At 37.7% G+C, this 18,453-nt stretch overlaps 1 protein-coding gene across 1 annotated transcript in view; it reads right to left on the minus strand.

Moving 5' to 3' along the window:
• Positions 1–18,453, minus strand: part of FANCM (FA complementation group M) — a 115,048-nt gene that overhangs the window by 19,627 nt on the left and 76,968 nt on the right. Inside the window, 5 exon segments of the mRNA XM_020986412.2 lie at positions 341–466; positions 10,700–10,768; positions 10,857–10,939; positions 15,707–16,780; positions 16,783–17,440. Of these exon segments, the coding sequence (XP_020842071.1) occupies positions 341–466; positions 10,700–10,768; positions 10,857–10,939; positions 15,707–16,780; positions 16,783–17,440 (2,010 nt within the window).

Genomic DNA, 18,453 nt, shown 5'->3' on the forward strand with positions numbered 1-18,453 from the left:
CATTAAATAAACATGTTACTATTATTAATATCCCAACCTCTCTACAACTTTGTCTTCAAGCATTACTGTAGTTTAAAAAAATATGCAAACACACTGGAGCCACCCTAGCACCGAGCTACTCTAAAATCAATTAAATTGATTCATGAATGACAGACATATGCTTTGACTCCTCAAAGCCAGACCAGCATGGCAGAACAAAAGCCTTGCAGAACCCAGAGTCAACTAGAACCATAATGAGGCATCCGAGGAAGCCTTTAGCAGAGAAGTTGCTGATTATTTTTTTGAAGTCCATAAACAAACAAACAAAAAAGAATTATCAGGAAGGAATTAGAAAACTTACCTTTAGGGTTCTATAACTTTTGGGGGCTCTCATACTTGTTGGAGGATTCCTGTTATTGCTCTGGAAATCATCTTGAGTTAGAACTGGTTTATGAAAATCTGTACTTTCATCACTAGATGATTCTGACTAAAATAAATAGAAAAAACTGTATAAGAGAAACTAAAAGATGATGATGGTTATTATTATAGCATAAAATACCATCCTTCAAAGAAAAAATGTAAACTGGACAGAAGGCCAGCAAGAATTCCTAGACGAGTTAAAGAAGGCGCTAAAAAGGATTTAGAAAACCAAGTGAGAGCTAGAGAAGAAAGACATGAGAAGAGAATTAACAGCATGGTAAAAAAAAAAAGGTACAAAATCTAATAGAAGAAAATAACTCCTTGAAAATTAGAATTGTCCAAATGAAAGCTAATGAATCCATAAGACATCAATAAATAATAAAACAAAGTCAAAAACTGGAAAAAAAAATAGAAGAAAATGTAAAATGTCTCATAGGAAAAAAAACTGACCTGGAAAATAGATTGAGGTGAAGTAATTTGAGAATCACTGGATTTCTTGAAACTTGTAAGCAAAAAAAGAGCCTACACATTGTATTTCAAGAAATTATAAAGGAAAATTACCCAGATATTTTAGAACAAGATGGCAAGGTAGAAATGGAAAAAAAAAACCACACAGGTCACCTCCTGAAAGAAATTGTAAACTGAAACCTCTCATGAATATTATAGCAAAAATCCAGAGCTCCCAGATCAAGGACAAAATACTACAGTTAGGCTAAAAGAAAGAATTCAATGGAGCCACCACAGTCAGGATCACATTTAGCAGACACCATTATAAGGAAACCAAGGCTTTAGAAGACAATATTCTGGAAGACAAAGGATCTATTTGAATGCGATGGAATATTTTTATGCTGCAAGAATTAATGACGGGGAGTTTTGGAAAAATCCGGGAAGACTAGTATGAACAGATGCAAAGTAAAGTGAGCAGAATCAAGAGAAAAATCTATACAGTAATAGCAATGTTATAAAAAAAAAATCAACTCTGAAAGACTCAGCAACTGATCAACACAATGACCAACCAGAATACAAAACCACTCATGGTGAAACACACCATTCACCTCCATGGACTCAAGGGGGGCAGACTGAAGCATTTCTTCCATTTCTTTCTTTCTCTTGCTTTTTTTCCCCTTAGGACATGGCTACTGTGAAAATTTATTTTGTTTACATACACATATCAATAATGGTTTCTTTTTCTTTCCTTCTCAGTGGTTGGGGGAAGAAATGAGAAGAGGAATTTAGAACTAAAAATAAAATCAGACAGACAGGAAAACCAGCAGAAAGTCACGTTACAAAAACCCAGAAAGGAGAAAATATCAAGGAGAGGGTGGTCACTAGTGTCAGATTGTAGGGAGAGGAAAAAGAAGGAACAAGACCGAGAAAAAGAATCATATTTGGCAATGAAGAGATCACTGGTAACTTTGGAGAGAGCAGTTTCAGTGAAATAAGCAGAACAAGAAAAACAAAATACAGAATAACAACAATTTCAAGGGGAACAATAACAACAATAACAAAACCAAAACTGAATATGGCGTAATTATACTAACCAAGCTGCTTACAGAAAAAAGTTGAGAAAATGTACCTAACTTCACAACTCCGTGAAAGTTGGAGTAGGTGGGAATGAAATGTCACGCTGGGCAGGTTTTCTGAAATGCTTCCTTCCCTCCTTTTAAAATCTTTGTTATAGAGAATGAATTTCTAGGGGAACTTGGGAGAAGATAAGGAGTGATATAATCAGAAACAACCAGAATAATTTAGTATTAGCAAATGAAGATGATACACAAATGAAATTAATAAAAATAGATTTTTTTTTTTAGTGAGGGTTAAGTTTCTTGCCCAGAGTCACACAGCTAGTGAGTGTTATCTGTCTGAGGCTGAATTTGAACTCAGGTCTTCCTGACTTCAGAGCAGGTGCTCTATCCACTGTGCCACCTAGCTGCCCCTAAAAATAGATTTTTTAAAAAGAATTCAGGTCACCTTCAAGCCACAATGAGGCACCACAGTTCAGATTTTTGTGGAAGACAGTTTGGACAATTAGAGCAATGAAAATATGTAAAATGTTTCCTGAGGTATGATGGACGAGAAAGAGGACAGGGAAAGTGCTAGGTCTGAAAAATGAATGACTTGATTTGACTGATCAGAAATAGTAATGCTAAATAAAGTACAATACAAGGTTTTTAAAACGTTATTTAAACACTCATAAATATACTGCAAATTTATAGCATGATTTAAAAATAATCAGTTATTTTGGTATTTTATAACAATAACTTCATTAACATTATTTACATAATTATTTTATATGTTAATATACCTTATTTATATTACAAAAGACCTCACAGGGTAAGGACTAAATAAGGTAGTATATAAAAATATTATTTTGCTACTCCCAGTTAGGAGATAACATGATGAAATAAAAGTGATATGTTTATTCATCTTGGAATTATTCTGCTTTTTCTCAGTAACAAATAAAGCTATCTATTTGAAAAGGTAATATTCTTTAGTACACAACCTGCACATTACGAGAGATTTAATCAATGTTGATCTGGATTGTTGTTAAGTTATTTAAAATTTTGAGGTAACACTCCAAGCACTTTCATCGGCTGCCCGTCTCCCCTGCCTGGAAATGCTTTTCTTCCTAATCTGTGCCTGCTAGCTTCCTTCAAGTCCCAGTTAAAATCTCGCCTTCTATGGGAAGCCTTTATCCTTTTAATCATTTACTTTTTAGGCTATATAGTTTGTTTGCACATAGTTGTTTACAGGTCATGTCTTCCACAAGAGTGTAATCTCCTGGAGGGCAGACTCTCTTTTGCCTCTTTTTAAAATCCCCAACACTTCATATAGCTCCAGGCACACAGTAAGCATAGTTGGTGATTGATTGCTATTAAGATAAAAATAGGGGGCGGAGCCAAGACAGCAGAGTGAAAGCAGTGACTTGCTTGAGCTCTCCCCCAACCCCTCCAAATACTCACAAAAAATGGCTCTAAACAAATTCTGAAGCAGCAGAACCTACAAAAAGACAGAGTGAAACAAATTTCCAGCCCAAGACAACCTGGACGATTGATCAGAAAGGTGTATTGCGGCCGGGCTGGGAGCGCAGAGCAGCGCCCCATGGGCGCACAGGCTGCAGCAAACCTGGAGCAGGCCTCAGAGGACTGAATCTCGGGCAGCTGTGGTGGTTTCCAGACTCCTCAATCCACCAATGCCAAAGACAAATTAGAAGGTCAGTGAGAAAAGTCTGTTTCTGCGGTGCTCAGAGAGGAAGGTGGGGTTTCAGCTCCATTCCCCAAGAGCGTGGCCCTGGGGGAGGGGGTGCAGCTGCTTCCCGAGCTTCCAGCCCACAGACTGAGGGGGAAGCCAGTGGCTGATCAGAGAGGGATTGCAGGGATCTGTTTGCCAGTGCTGAGGCAGGAATCTTTTGCTTTGCCTGTGTTTGGATCTGGGTCACAGTTCTGGGTGGCGGTGCTGGGGTGAGGAGGAGCGCTGGTGTGGAGGAGCTCGTAGTGGCTGTAGAGAAGAATCCCTCCTCACAGTTACAGGACCAAAAGGAGTACTTGTGGTCACAGGCCAAGAAAGGAGTAACCACCTCACCCCTTATCACACCACCTTGCAAGAACTGAAAATTTACAGGTCCCAACAAGTATCTCTGAAAACAGCTGTACAAACCCCCGAAGCCTGAGACAGTACACTCTCCACATTGGAAGCAGACTCCTACATTAACAAAGAGTTTAAAACTCAAGTAATTGGCTGGGATCATGAGCAAGCAGCGCAAAAAGAGTCAGACTATATTATCTTACTTTGGTGAAAGAAGATCAAAATATACAACCAGAAGAAGACAACAAAGTCAAAGCTCCTACATCCAAAGCCTCCAAGAAAAATATGAATCAGTCCCAGGCCTTGGAAGAGCTCAAAAGGGATTTGAGAAGCAAGTAAGGAAGTAGAGGAAAAACTGGGAAGAGAAATGAGAGTGATGCAAGAAAATCATGAAAAACAAGTCAACAGCTTGCTAAAGGAGACCCAAAAAATACTGAAGAAAATAACACCTTAAAAAATAGCCTAACCCAAATGGCAAAAGAGGTCCAAAAAGCCAATGAGGAGAAAAATGCCCTAAAAAGAAAAATTGGCCAAATGGAAAAGGAAGTCCAAAAGATTACTGAAGAAAATACTTCCTTAAAAATTAGAATAGAGCAATTGGAAGACAGTGACTTTATGAGAAATCAAGACACTGTAAAACAAATCCAAAAGAATGAAAAATTAGAAAACAATGTGAAATATCTCATTGGAAAAACAACTGACCTGGAAAATAGATCCAGGAGAGAGAATTTAAAAATTATTGGACTATCTGAAAGCCATGATCAAAAAAAGAGCCTAGACATCATCTTTCAAGAAATTATCAAGGAAAACTGCCCTGATATATTAGAACCAGAGGGCAAAATAGAAATTGAAAGAATCCACAGATCTCCTCCTGAAAGAGATCCCCAAAGGAAAACTCCTAGGAATATTATAGCCAAATTCCAGAGTTCCCAGGTCAAGGAGAAAATATTACAAGCTGCCAGAAGGAAACAATTCAAGTACTGTGGAAACACAATCAGGATAACACAAGATTTAGCAGCTTCTACATTAAAGGACCACAGGGCATGGAATATAATATTCCAGAGGGCAAAGGAGATAGGATTACAACCAAGAATCACCTACCCAGCAAAACTGAGTATAATCCTTCAGGGGAAAAAATGGTCATTCAGTGAAATAGAGGACTTTCAAGCATTCCTGATGAAAAGACCAGAGCTGAATAGAAAATTTGACTTTCAAATACAGGACTCAAGTGGAACATGAAGAGGTAAACAGGAAAGAGAAATCATAAGAGACTTATTAAGATTGAACTGTTTACATTCCTGCATGGAAAGATGATATTTATAACTCATGAGACCTTTGTCAGTATTAGGGTAGTTAAGGAAAAAAATTATATGTATGTATATATAGATAGATAGATAGAGGCACAGGGTGAGTTGAAGATTAAGGGGTCATATCTGGAGAATAAAATTAAGGGATGAGAGAGGATGATACTCAGAGAAGAAGAAAGGGAGAGGTAGAATGGGGTAAATTATCTCACAAAAAAAAAACAGAAAAGAAAAGTCTCTTACAGTGGAGGGGAAACGGGAAGGTGAGAGGGAATGAGTGAATCTTATTCTCATAGGATTTGGCTTAAGGAGGGAATAACATACACATTCAATTGGGTATGGAAATCTGTCTTACCCTACAGGAAAATAGGGGGAGAAGGGGACAAGAGAGCAGGGGGATGATAGAGAGGAGGGCAGATTGGGAAAGAGGGTAATCAGAAGGAAATACTTCTGAGGAGGGACAGGGTCAAAAGAAAGAATAGAATAAATGGGAGGGCAGGATAGGATTAAGGGAAATAGAGTTAGTTTTTCACAACATGTCTACTATGGAAGTGTTTTGCATAACTGCACATGTATAACCTATATTGAGTTGTTTACCTTTTCAATGAGGGTGGATGGGGAGGAAGAGAAAATTTGAAAACTAAAGTTTTAAAAACATATGTTTAAAAAAAATGTTTTCACATGCTACTGGGAAATAAGAAATACAGGAAATGGGGTAAAGAAGTCTATCCTGCATACAGGAAAACAGAAGGGGAAGCGGATAAGAGAAGGGGGGAGAGATAGAGGAGAGGACAGACTAGAGGAAGGGATATTCAGAATGCATGCCATGTTGGGGTAGGGAGAGGGGTGAGATGGGGCAAAAATGTGGAACTCAAAAACTTGTGGAAGTGAATGTTGAAAACTAAAAATAAATTTATATTTAAAATTTTTTAAAAAGATAGAAATGAACTTCTCTTTCTTTAAAACAATATTCCTTGAAAGATACTGGAAAGAGTTAGGAGCAAATTTCATTTTAAAAGAACCTTTGTTAAGAAATTCCATTTCAAGTAACTGTACACAATATAAAATATTTGGAAGTCTACCTGCCAAGACAAACCCAGGAACTATATGAACACAGTTACAAAATACTTTTCACACAAATAAAATCAGATCTAAATAACTGGAAAAATATCAGTTGTTCATAGGTAGGCTGAGTTAATATAACAAAAATGACAATGCCACCTAGATTAATTACTTATTAATTTAACCAAACTACCAAAACATTATTCTACAGAGCTAGAAAAAAATAATAACAAAATTCATCTGGAAGAACAAAAGGTTCATAATATCAAGGGAATTAACAAAAAGAAATGCAAGGGAAAGTGTCCTAGCCACATCAGATCTAAAACTGTATTATAAAGCAGCAATCATCAAAACTACTTAGTACTGGCTAAGAAATAGAGTGGTGGGATCAGCGGAATAAGTTAGGTACACAAGGCATGGTAGTCAATGACTATAGTAATCTACTGTTTGATAAACCAAGACTCCAGCTTCTGGGATAAGGAATCACTATTTGAAAAAACCACTGGTAAAACTGGAAAAGAGTATGGCAAAAACCAGGCATCTTACACCACATATCAAGATAAGGTCAAAATGGATACACAATTGAGACATAAAGGCTGATACTATAAGCAAACTAGGAGAGCAAGGAATAGTTTACCTGTCAGATCTATAGAGAAAGGAAGAATTTATGACCAAACAAGAGATAGAGAACATTATGAAATGCAAAATGGATCATTTTGATTACATTAATTAAAAAGCTTTTTAACAGACTGAGGAGTTCCAGGAGCCAAGATGGCAGAGTAAGCAGTAAGTTGCTCTCCTCACTCTCCTGTATTGACTTTTTTTTTACTTTTTTTGGGGGGCGGGTTGGGCAATGGGGGTTAAGTGACTTGCTCAGGGTCACACAACTAGTAAGTGTTATGTGTATGAGGCCAGATTTGAACTCAGGTCTTCCTGAATCCAGGGCTGGTGCTCTATTCACTGGGCCACCTAGCTGCCCTCTGTATTGACTTCTAAGGAAAAATCCTAGAACAGCGAAGCCAACAGAAAGATAGGGTGCAGCAGTCTTTTAGCCCAGGAGTCTTGAGAGATTAAGATAGAAGGGGAACAGTATAGGATGCGAAGTGTCCCAGCAAGCCTCACTTCAGCAAACAAGTACGAGATCCTGAGAGTCAGGGTGGTGGAACAGACAAGCATCAACACCAGGAGGCCCCGCATGCCTTGGTACAGCCAGGGGAACCGACAAACTGCAGCTCGGGGAACCATAATCTCCCAAAAGAGACCCCAAAATGAAAATGCTAAGGAGTATTGTTGCCAAATTCCAGAATTATCAGGTCAAGAGAAAATACTGCAAGCAGCCAGAAAGAAACAATTCAAATATCATGAAACCACACTCAAAATTATGTAGGACCTTGCAGCTTCTCAATTAAAAGACTGGAGGGCTTGGAATATGATATTTCACAAGGCAAAGGAGCTTGGATTACAACCAAGGATCAACTACTCAGCAAAATTGAGCATAATCTTTCAGAGGAGGAGATGGATATGCAATGAAATAGGGGACTTCCAAACCTTCCTGATGAAAAGACCAGAGCTCAACAGAAAATCTGATCTTCAAATATAAGACTCAAGAGAGGCATAAAAATGTAAACAGGAAAAAAAAATATCATTCAATAAGGGGAAACTGTTTACATCCCTACCTGGGAAGATGATAGTTGTAAATCTTGAGAACTCTATTACAACATTTAGAAGGGATATACATAGACAGAGTGTGTGGGTATAAGCAGACTTTAACGTGATGATAAAAAATCGAATTAAGAAGTGAAAAGGGATTGTAATGGGAGAAGAGGAAAAGAAGAGGCAGAAAAGGGTAAATTATATCACATGAAGAGGCACAACGACTGAAAAGAATGGACAGAGATGAGCATTGTTTGAACCTTATTCACCAGATTTGACTCAAAGAGGGAATAACATACTCAGTTAGGTACAGAAATCCAACTTACCCTATAGGAAGTAGGAGGGGAGAGGGGAAAGAAAAGGGAGGGGGTTGATACAAGGGACAGAAGATTGTGCGAGGTGGCGGTCAGAAGCACAACACTAGTGGGCAGGGAAAGGGAGAAAGGAGAGAGAAAAATAAGCGGGGAAATAGGATGGAGAAAAAGATAACAGTACTCATCACAACTGTGAATGTGAATGGAATGAACTCTTCCATAAAATGGAAGTGGATGGCAGAGTGGATTAAAACCATAATTCTAAAAAAACAAAAAACAAAAACCCACAACCCTACAATATGTTGTTTACAAGAAACACCTTCGAAGCACAGGGATACACAGAGAGTAAAGGTAAAAGGCTAGAGCAGAATATATTATGCTTCAGCTGCAGTAACAAAAGCAGAAGTAGCAATCCTGATCTCAGACAAAGCTAAAGCAAAAATAGATCTCATTAAAAAAAATAAGGAAGGAAACTACATCCTGCTAAATAAAAGGCACCATAGACAGTGAAGTAATATCATTACTAAACATATATGCACCAAATGGTATCATATCCGAATTCTTACAGAAGTTCAGAGAGTTACGGGAAGAAATAGACAGCAAAACTATACTAGTGGGGGGACCTGAACCTCCCCCTCTCTGAACTAGATAAATCTAGCCACAAAATAAACAAGAAGTTAAGGAGGTGAACAGAATTTAGAAAATTTAGGTATGGTAGACCTCTGCAGAAAACTGAATGTGGTTAGAAAGGTATATACTTTTTTCTTGGTGGTACATGGCACCTACACAAAAACTGACCATGTGCTAGGGCATAAAAACCTTACAATCCAATGCAGAAAGGCAGAAATATTAAATGCATCTTTTTCAGATCATGATGCAATACAAATTATATGTAATAAAGGGCCATGGAAAGATAGACTAGAAAATAATTGGAAACTAAATAATCTAATCCTAAAAAATGATTGGGTCAAACAACTAATAGAAACAATCAATAACTTCATTCAAGAGAATGACAATAACGAGACAACATACCAAAACTTATGGAATAATGCGAAAGCAATTCTTAGGGGAAATTTTATATCTCTAAATGCTTACATGAGTAAAATAGACAAAGAAGAGATCAATGAATTGGGCATACAACTAAAAAAACTAGAAAAAGAAAAAATTAAAAATCCTCAATTAAACACCAAATCAGAAATACTGAAAACCAAAGGAGAAATTAATAAAATTGATACTAAGAAAACCATTGAACTAATAAATAAAACTAAGAGCTGGTTTTATGAAAAAAAAAACACACAATAAAATAGATAAACCTTTGGTTAATTTAATTTAAAAAAGGAAGAAGAAAACCAAATTATCAGTATTAAGTGCTACCTAAGTGCCAAACATCATGATAATGTGATACAGAAAGCAAAACAATCTATCTCATATCTTCTTTACTCACAGGAACAAAAACAAATGCCAACAGTCCATTTTGCTGACTGCCTAGAATTTGTTTTCAGTTATTCAACTGTGTCTGACTCTTCATGTCCCCATATGGGGTTTTCTTGGCAAAGATAATGGAGTGGTTTGCCGTTTCGTTTTCCAATAGACTAAGGCAGAGGTTAAGTGACTTGCCAAAGGTCACAAAACCAGTGAGTGTCTGAGGCTGGATTTGAACTCAGGTCTTCCTAACTATAGGCCCAGTGCTCTATCCACTGAGCTACGTAGCAGTCTAGAATACAACCATCAAAAAAAAAAAGTAGAACTTCAGGATTTGTAACATTTGTAATTTGTGATAAAAACCAGACTAAGGAATTAGTCTAGGAGTTAGATGGAGCTCTGTGAACAAGCATTTCAATGAGGTTCTTTCAGTCTGACAATTTTGGATGACTTTGGCACATGTTCAGCATGAAAAAGAAAGAGAGGGACCAAGCATTTATTAAGTGCCTACTATGTACGTGCCAGGCTCTGAGGTAATTACTTTAGTGCTCACACTCTAATTAGTCAGTGGGGAGTCACATGTTATTGTGTATGATATTTTAATATAGGTCTACTCTAAACCGAGAGATACAATGTCACATGAATCTCACTACACAACTGGCCTTTTCAAGGATGGTAAGAGTCAAACGCAAATAAAACTACTAACAAGGTCCAAAAGTCCTTGAGAAAATAAAAATTTCAAGAATTATATACATATTTTCCTAAGCAAAATGGTTTCCAAGGTGGTAAATCTTTGAAGGAATAAGAGGAGACAAAAGTAAAAAGGCATTTGTTCTACTCAACGTCTCAGTTATGCAAATAATTTTAAATAAGACAAATGAGATAAACCCAGAAAGAAAATAAAAGTAATTGGTAGTCACTATAACTAGATTTGGTCAATTTCGCTGAATAGCAACTTACTGTACTTAGTAGGCGTCTGCATTTCTTAACAGCACAAAGAGGAGATTCAACATCACTGCTCTTCCCAACCTATCCAAACAAATTAAAAGATAACATTCTTTAGAAAGAAATGGAACTTTCCAACTGATTACACTGTTGCTTTTGTTAAATAACTCACTTTGGGGGATTTCAGATGATCCTTTTTCACCTTTTTACTCTTTCTTTGGAAAACCACATCCTCTTCACTTCCAATGCTATTTCCTGCAGAAAAAAAAATACTAAAATGGTTAACAATCACGGGGAAAATACATACTTTTTATTTATGAAATAAGCATATAGCAGCACAAAATTTAGGGCTGGAAAAAGCCCTTGAAGACTACCTAATTAAAATCCTCTCACTGCAGAGATGAAGGTGCGCTAAGATATTACACCAAGGTCACAGAGAAAAGGAGGCGGAGCTGGAATTTAAACCCAGATCTAGTGTTCTTTCCATACATTGTATTGGGGGGCAAGGGGAGATAGCGGGGGAGACTGGGTCTTCTGATTGCCCAGGCTAGAAGTGCTAGAAGTCCAGGCTATAAAAGGCCATTTTAATAGGCACATCACTGCTTATCTTCATGGAAGCCTTGACCTACTCCTGGATCCATTAGCTCTTCCTCAATCAATATGAAGGTTCCCCAATACCAGAAACTCAATATATTGGCACCTCACTTTGTATTCAATCAACAGGCATAGGCCCTACTACAGCTTATAACTCCCTCTCAAGTGATTCCCTACCCCTCTCAGCCTCCTCAGTAGCAGGGTCTACAGGTGAGCAGTACTATGTCCAGGTACCACACACTGTATTCTTTTTTTTTTTTAAGGCAATTGGGATTAAGTGACTTGCCCAGGGTCACACAGCTAGTAAGTGTCAAGTTTTTGGTCTGAGGTCGCATTTGAACTCAGGTCCTCCTGCCTTCAGGGCTGGTGCTCTATCCATTGCACCACCTATCTGCCCCAACACACTGTATTCTTAAAAGGAAGAAATAGAAAAATAGAGTCTAGCGGCACAGAATGAGAAGTAACTTCTACAACTGTGAGAAAGAATTCCTAACCAAAAAAGAAATAGGGATAGGGAATGAATGAACATCATTTTTGACTACCTAAAAAGATCCTTTCAACTACATAACATTTAAAAATCTTTGCATGAAAAATATTAATGCAGCTAGGATAAAAAGGCAAACTGTCAATTGGGAAAAATATCGTTGCATCAAATATCTGACAAAATATAAAAGATGTATAATGACATATAAGATATATATGTATATACACACACAAAATATATAAGGAAATATATAATATGTAAGGAAACAGTAGACAAGAAGTCAAAGTATATGAATGATTTTCAAAAAAAATTTGTAAACTATGAACAACGATATAAAAGACTGCTTCAAAGCATTCAAGAAATTAAAATTTTAAAAACTCTGAGGTTTTGCCTCACATGCAACAAAATGGCAAAAAATGGCAAAATGGCACAAAAAACTGAAGGTATTGCAGGAATGCAAGCAATTACCATTCTAGTACTGGAGGTATGAAAGGTTTTTAGAAATTTTGGAAAATTTTTGGAAAAAAATTGTAATTCTATATGAAAACTCACTAAGCTGTTCATACCATTTGACTCTTCACTGCTGAGAATATACTCAAAGGAAGTTAAAAAAGGAGGGGGGAGGGAAGAAATGCCCAAAATATGACAAAAGTCATAGCAGCACTATTTACAGTAGAGCGAGACTAGAAAAAGGTGGGTACCCATTGATTGATAAATGGCTAAACACTACATTAAGAGAGTTAGCTGTGTTTCTGGTAAAGGAGGAAACATGACAGGTTGTAGCTTAGCCAAGGTTCCCCAAGAAACTCCGTGGAAAAAAGGAAAGGTGAAAGATGAAGCAGTGATCAATAACACAAAAAGGAAAAACAAGAGGCTCCTCCATTCAGTCCAGAACAGCATAAAAAGATGCCACAAGCACTTTGCTCAGGGGCAAAATAAAAAAAACTTGCAGCAATGTGATTTCTAGTAAATGAGGCCTGAAGCCAATGGGATTTTAACCATGGCCAGCTAGGGCCCTAAGAGGAAAAGAAATAAAGATCCTAGTAGGTCAGTGAACAAGGAGAGATGGAACAGAAATGGACAGTGTGTGCATGTCTCGTGGCCCTCCAGGAAGCCCCAAACCGGCAAGAAATATAGACAGCTCCCATGAAGTGTCTGCCCAGGGAAAGTACAACAGTGCAACAACTGGGCAGTCCACATCAGAGATGCTCCAAGAAGCATAAAACACACATGACCTCCAATACTGAATGGGTACACGAAGGAATCAAGGAGACAGAAGTACCCTGGGGTACTGCAGTGACCCCAAAGCTTCTAATATCTAGCCAGGGCCTGTGACAATTGCAGGAGACAAAAGTCAATTCTCTGTCAGTGACTATGCAAGAAGGAGAAGAGACTAAGGAAGGCCAGCACCTGTATTGGGATACCGTAAGATGGAAGGAGAAACCAGGAACTGAGGCAGAGGATGGGACCAACTCCCTGTCCCAGGCAAGAATCGTGGAATGGGGGGGTGGGGAACCCTAGGTCTCAGCCACCCCATCTGAGAGTGAAGGAAGGAATGTAATCTTGATGTGGGACAAAGTTCCAAACTAGAAACTGAGGCTGGTGACATGAGTCAACAGAAGAAAACTCCTAATACAATGAAAAAATACTATGGGTTAAGAGAAGCCCACAAGGCAAACTCCCAAACCCCACAAGTAAAAGCAAAATCTCAGAAAACATAGAAATAAGGAACTCAAAGAGTGGACAGAAAAAAATGAAACAAAATCTATAGAAGTACATTAGAGATTTTGAGGGGAAAATGGAAAAAAAGAGCTTAGAACAGAAGACAGAAAATATTACCTATATAGTAAACTCCCCAAAATATACAAGAAAGCCAACAAATCTCAATAATTCACTGAGAAACCAATATTAGAACAAAGTGAAGATTGCTATAGCCACCATCCAAGGTTAGGATTCAAATGAGGCCAGCCACCCTAGGCCACACACTGCTCCCCTGACCTCAACCCCAAGCATGGCCTGATGCAAGATAAGCATATTGGGCACTGGTTAAGGTCAGCTGGGTAGTAGACCAGCAGAGTGGCAAAACCATTTTCACCTACTTCATGGAGTCCAAAGACTCCAAGGATCACAGATGGTGCCTGGACTATATGCGGTATAAGCCAGTTAGCCACAAGGCCCCAAAGTATATTTGTGAGAACTCTGCTAAGTTAGGGAGAAGAAAAAGGCCTACGACTAAATATAACTTACTCTTCAAAACTGCGTATTATGCTGAAGGGGAGAAAAAAGCAATCTTAAATAATAAAGATTACTTCCAAGCATTCCTGATGAAAAGACCAGAGCTACTTAAAATTTATGAAACACAAATGTGGGAGACAAGAGAAATCTAGAAAGAGAAATAAAGATGTAAACTGGGCCTGGGTGTGATTTTCTTCTATTTTGTTGGTTTTCAAAAGGGAAAGTGAGAGAAAAAGGAATAGACTAGGGGAAAAATGAAGAAGAGAAGGAACTTAAAATATCTCCTAAGTGGTGACAAATATAGAAGAGAGGATAGGTAACGCAAGAAATGTCATGAAATTCAGTTTTATCCAAACCAGAAAAAGGGAAGTTAAAACACACTCTCTCTCTCTCTCTCTCTCTCTCTCTCTCTCTCTCACACACCACACACACACACACACACACACTCCCCCTACAAATACTATAAGAAAATAGTCTACAAATGAGGTTACAAATTCTACTGTTAAAATTTTATTACCAAACATTAGTCAATTTATTTTTCTATTTCAAACTATAAACAGATTAATACAATACTCCTAAGATCAATCCCCTTATATACTGAAGTGTACACATTTACAAATCTTACACAGAAGCTCAGTTAAACTAGTCTGTTTACTGTTCCTCAACTCACTTTTAATTTTCGTAATCTTTCCCTTCTGTGACTATGTCAACCCTCTGTTTAACTGACTGTCTATGTCCTTTTAAAGGCACACTTGACATTTCTAAACTCATTGTTTTGACCATTTATTCTACCTTTATAGTTTACTGCCTTGTACCAATAATTCACATTTTCATATGGATAACCTAATTTAGTTATTTAGATGAACTTCTTGAGAACAGGGATCCATATTTCTTTGTACTTCCACCAATACAAAGAATAATGTCCTCCTTGTACATGTTAGGCACAAAATAAATTATCTATTGATTGATATGGTTCTAGAAAATATCATTGTTTCAAAGAACCAAGTATGATGAAGCACCAAATTTATAATTAAATTTAATTTCAATACATTATTATTAAGACTCTACAATGTGAAAGGCATTATACTAGGTACTACGGACAGAAATGTAAAAGTAAAATGGTTTCTTACCACAAGGAACTGAGAGTCTACTGGTAGGCTACAGTACTTAAGGATAAAACATTAGCAACCAATAGCAATAGAGGATATAGAATGGAAGTAGAGTTTTGAAGTATAATAAAGATTCTGAAAGGTGGCAATAAGAGGAGTACATTTCAGAAATTAGAAATGGCTTGTATAAATGCATGGAGGTGGAAGATGGAATACTCAATTCAGGAAATAGTTAGTAGTTCAGTTTGGCTAAAACACAAAAAACACAAAGAAGAAAAATGTGAAGTATGTCTGGAAAAGTAAGCTGAAACCAGAGTGTAGCAGGCCACACGTGCCAGATTGAAGAGCATGTTTTCAATCCCATAAGCAACACAGAGACAATGAAATTTAGTGAGCAAGGGAATGATGTACTAAGACTATTTTGACAGTTATGGAAAATGGATTGGAGAAGACAAAGACTAGGAGACGATTATAGTCCAAAGCAGGAGGTAATGAGGGACAGCATATGTGACTCAGGTGTACAAATTTCTAAAAGTTATAAAATTTTCCTGGATTTATTATTTCTAATAAAGTACTCATTCCTTAAAGGTATAACCTTACCTTCATCAGAATAATGGCAAGATTCAAACAAGTTAATCTGTTCATTGCTTTCAGTCTTTTCTATCGTAATTCCCACTTTTTCAAAAGTGGAATTCAAGATTTTTTTAATGCCTCTTAGATTTACTTTTTTCTTGGTAGTTGATAACTCATGTATGTCTTGTGTCATAGTAGAGAATGAATTCATTGGATTTAATTTACAGAGTGGAGTGCTCATAACATTTTCTCCTACTGGTGAAGAAATTGAGGAAGCAGAAAAATTACCAGGAGACTCAAATTCTTTTTCTTTTGTCGTGCTCAGTGGAGAAAACATGCAATTTGAATACTGATTTTGTGGCATCAATGTTGTAGAAATGCTTCTTCTAATATCACTTTTATTGTAAGTCCTTGGGGTACATTCTTTCCTTGGGCCGTAATCTGTAGCTTCCTGTGTGGTATTGGTAGGGCCATTTTTGTTTACATCTTTTGCCAGCTCTGATTGCTCCTCATCAGAATCTGGACTACAAAATCCCAAATCAAAATTAATAGAGAATAACTCTTTAGAACAGTCAAAAATGCCATCATCATTCTGGGTTTTTTCCTTGCCTACTCCTTCCAAATTTTCAAGAGAAGTTCCAATCTTGGTACTGTGATCCAACGGAGTTTTGGTTTCTGAATCAGAGTCTAGCAAACACGCACCAGAAACGTGAAATGGAGATACGTGTACCACTTCACTTGTAATAGCACCATCTGATAAAGATAAACATCGAGAGGTATTTTCCACATAAAGAGGGCTCATCGGATTAAGTTCAGAATCAGTATCTTCAGAAAACTGTCTTTCCTGACCTTGCTCAATACTTAATTTTTTCATGAGTGTCTTACAAACCCCACTGTGTTTTTTCTGAACTACACACTTTTCAGGAGATGCATTGACTTGAGCATGATCGACAGCTGCTACTTTGCCATTTTTTACATGTCTGTATATTTCACTCTCATGTTCATCACAATTTGGTCCATCAAGCATCATAGCAGAATAACTGGATATATCATCTTGTAAATTTTTAAATGATGATGTCCTTAGGACTTCATCTTTCAAAGATAAAGTGCATCTAGAGGAGGAGGAGACTGAGATAAAAATCTTTCTACATTGTTAAGTGTTTCTTTAGTCAGTAAGGGACAGTTGTCACACAACTGAGCAGCTGTTTTAAGTAAATAAGGATTTTCTTCTGAAAGATAAAACGTGCCCGCTGAAATAACTTTTTTTTCATCAGTAAAATCATCATAACCAGATTCCACATGGTTTCTATCAAATGAACTTTCAGATTTATCTACTGACGCGCACTCTACTAACAGTCCACATAGTTGACCATGAACACTGTCTATATCTAATGACACTTTATCAACTGGTGGTGCTTCCTGAAAGTTACAACTAACAGTGGAATGTACTTCAGACATTAAGGAATTGCTAATGTTGTCATTATTGCTTGCTTTAAGCTGATCTTTTGTCATTTCCTTAAGGACTTTGGTTTTTAAATAAAAGTTTTTATCAGATTTAAATTCTTGGGCACATTCTTCATCAAAATCTATTAATGAAGATGAACAATTTTGTTTCATATTCCTTTTGACTGAAGGTTTTTGTAGAGTAGCAGTGTTGGCAGAGGCAGAAGAAGAATGTTTATTCCTCAGAACACTTGATGTTGAATTAGTATCTCCTATTTGTAAGTAGGGTCTAAGTTCCAATTCATAGCTGCATTCATCCTGTTAAGAAAAGACAGAAAGTCATGAGAAACCATTCTGTAACAACTTTTAAAGAATGAGGGTGGGGCAGCTAGGTGGCGCAGTGGATAGAGCTCTGGCCTTGGAGTCAGGAGTACATGAGTTCAAATCCAGTCTCAGACACATGTCACTTACTAGCTGTGACCCTGGGCAACTCACTTAACCCCGACTGCCTCACCAAAAAAAAAAAAAGAATGAGGAACAATTTTTATTGTTTTTAAACATACCCAAATGACTGTTTTTTTCCTATATTGCCAAATCCAAAGATGGCAGAGTGAGGCAGGAACTCACCTGAGCTCTCCAAAATCCCCCTTCAAACAACTCTGGAATAACACCTGGAAACAAATTTTGTTGTGGTGAAGCCAAGGACAACTTAGAAGGTCAGCAGGAAAGGTCTATCTCAGCAGGGTGGGAGGAAGCACAGTCCAGTACCAGCAATGCCCAACCAAGTCAGCAGCAGACCACCCCCAGTGGGCCAGCAGCCAGACCCAGAGCCCCGAAGAAAGACAGCAGGGAGGTCACACGCCCTCAACCCTGGTGCGAGGCAGCAGCGAGGCTCTACGCCCAGTGCCGGCCAGCAGCAAGACCATCAAGTCCCAGCATAAGATACTCGGGCCGCTGCCCTCTGCACTACCGGAGCAGAGCCCAACTTCAACATAAAGTTACAAGTCGCAAAAGAGGCTGGAAAAAGTAAGCAAACAACAACAACAAAAAGACATGACCATGGAAAGATACTATGAGGACACGGAGAATCAAGGCACAGACTTGGAAGAGGACAACATGCTACATGCTGAGCCTCAAAGAAAAACATGAACTGGTGTCAGGACCAAAAAAGAACTGAAAGGGCTCAAAAAGTATTTTTTAAAATCAAATAAGAGAAGAAGAAAAGCTATGAAAGAAATGAGAGTACTACAATAGAATCACGGAAAAAAAGTCAATGAAGGGTAAAGGAAGCACAAAAAATGAGGAAAGCTGTACAAAAATTCACTGAAGAA

The sequence above is a fragment of the Phascolarctos cinereus genome, unplaced genomic scaffold, assembly GCF_003287225.1.
Source record: "Phascolarctos cinereus isolate Bilbo 61053 unplaced genomic scaffold, phaCin_HiC Scaffold_3;HRSCAF=262, whole genome shotgun sequence".
Lineage (NCBI taxonomy): Eukaryota > Metazoa > Chordata > Mammalia > Diprotodontia > Phascolarctidae > Phascolarctos > Phascolarctos cinereus.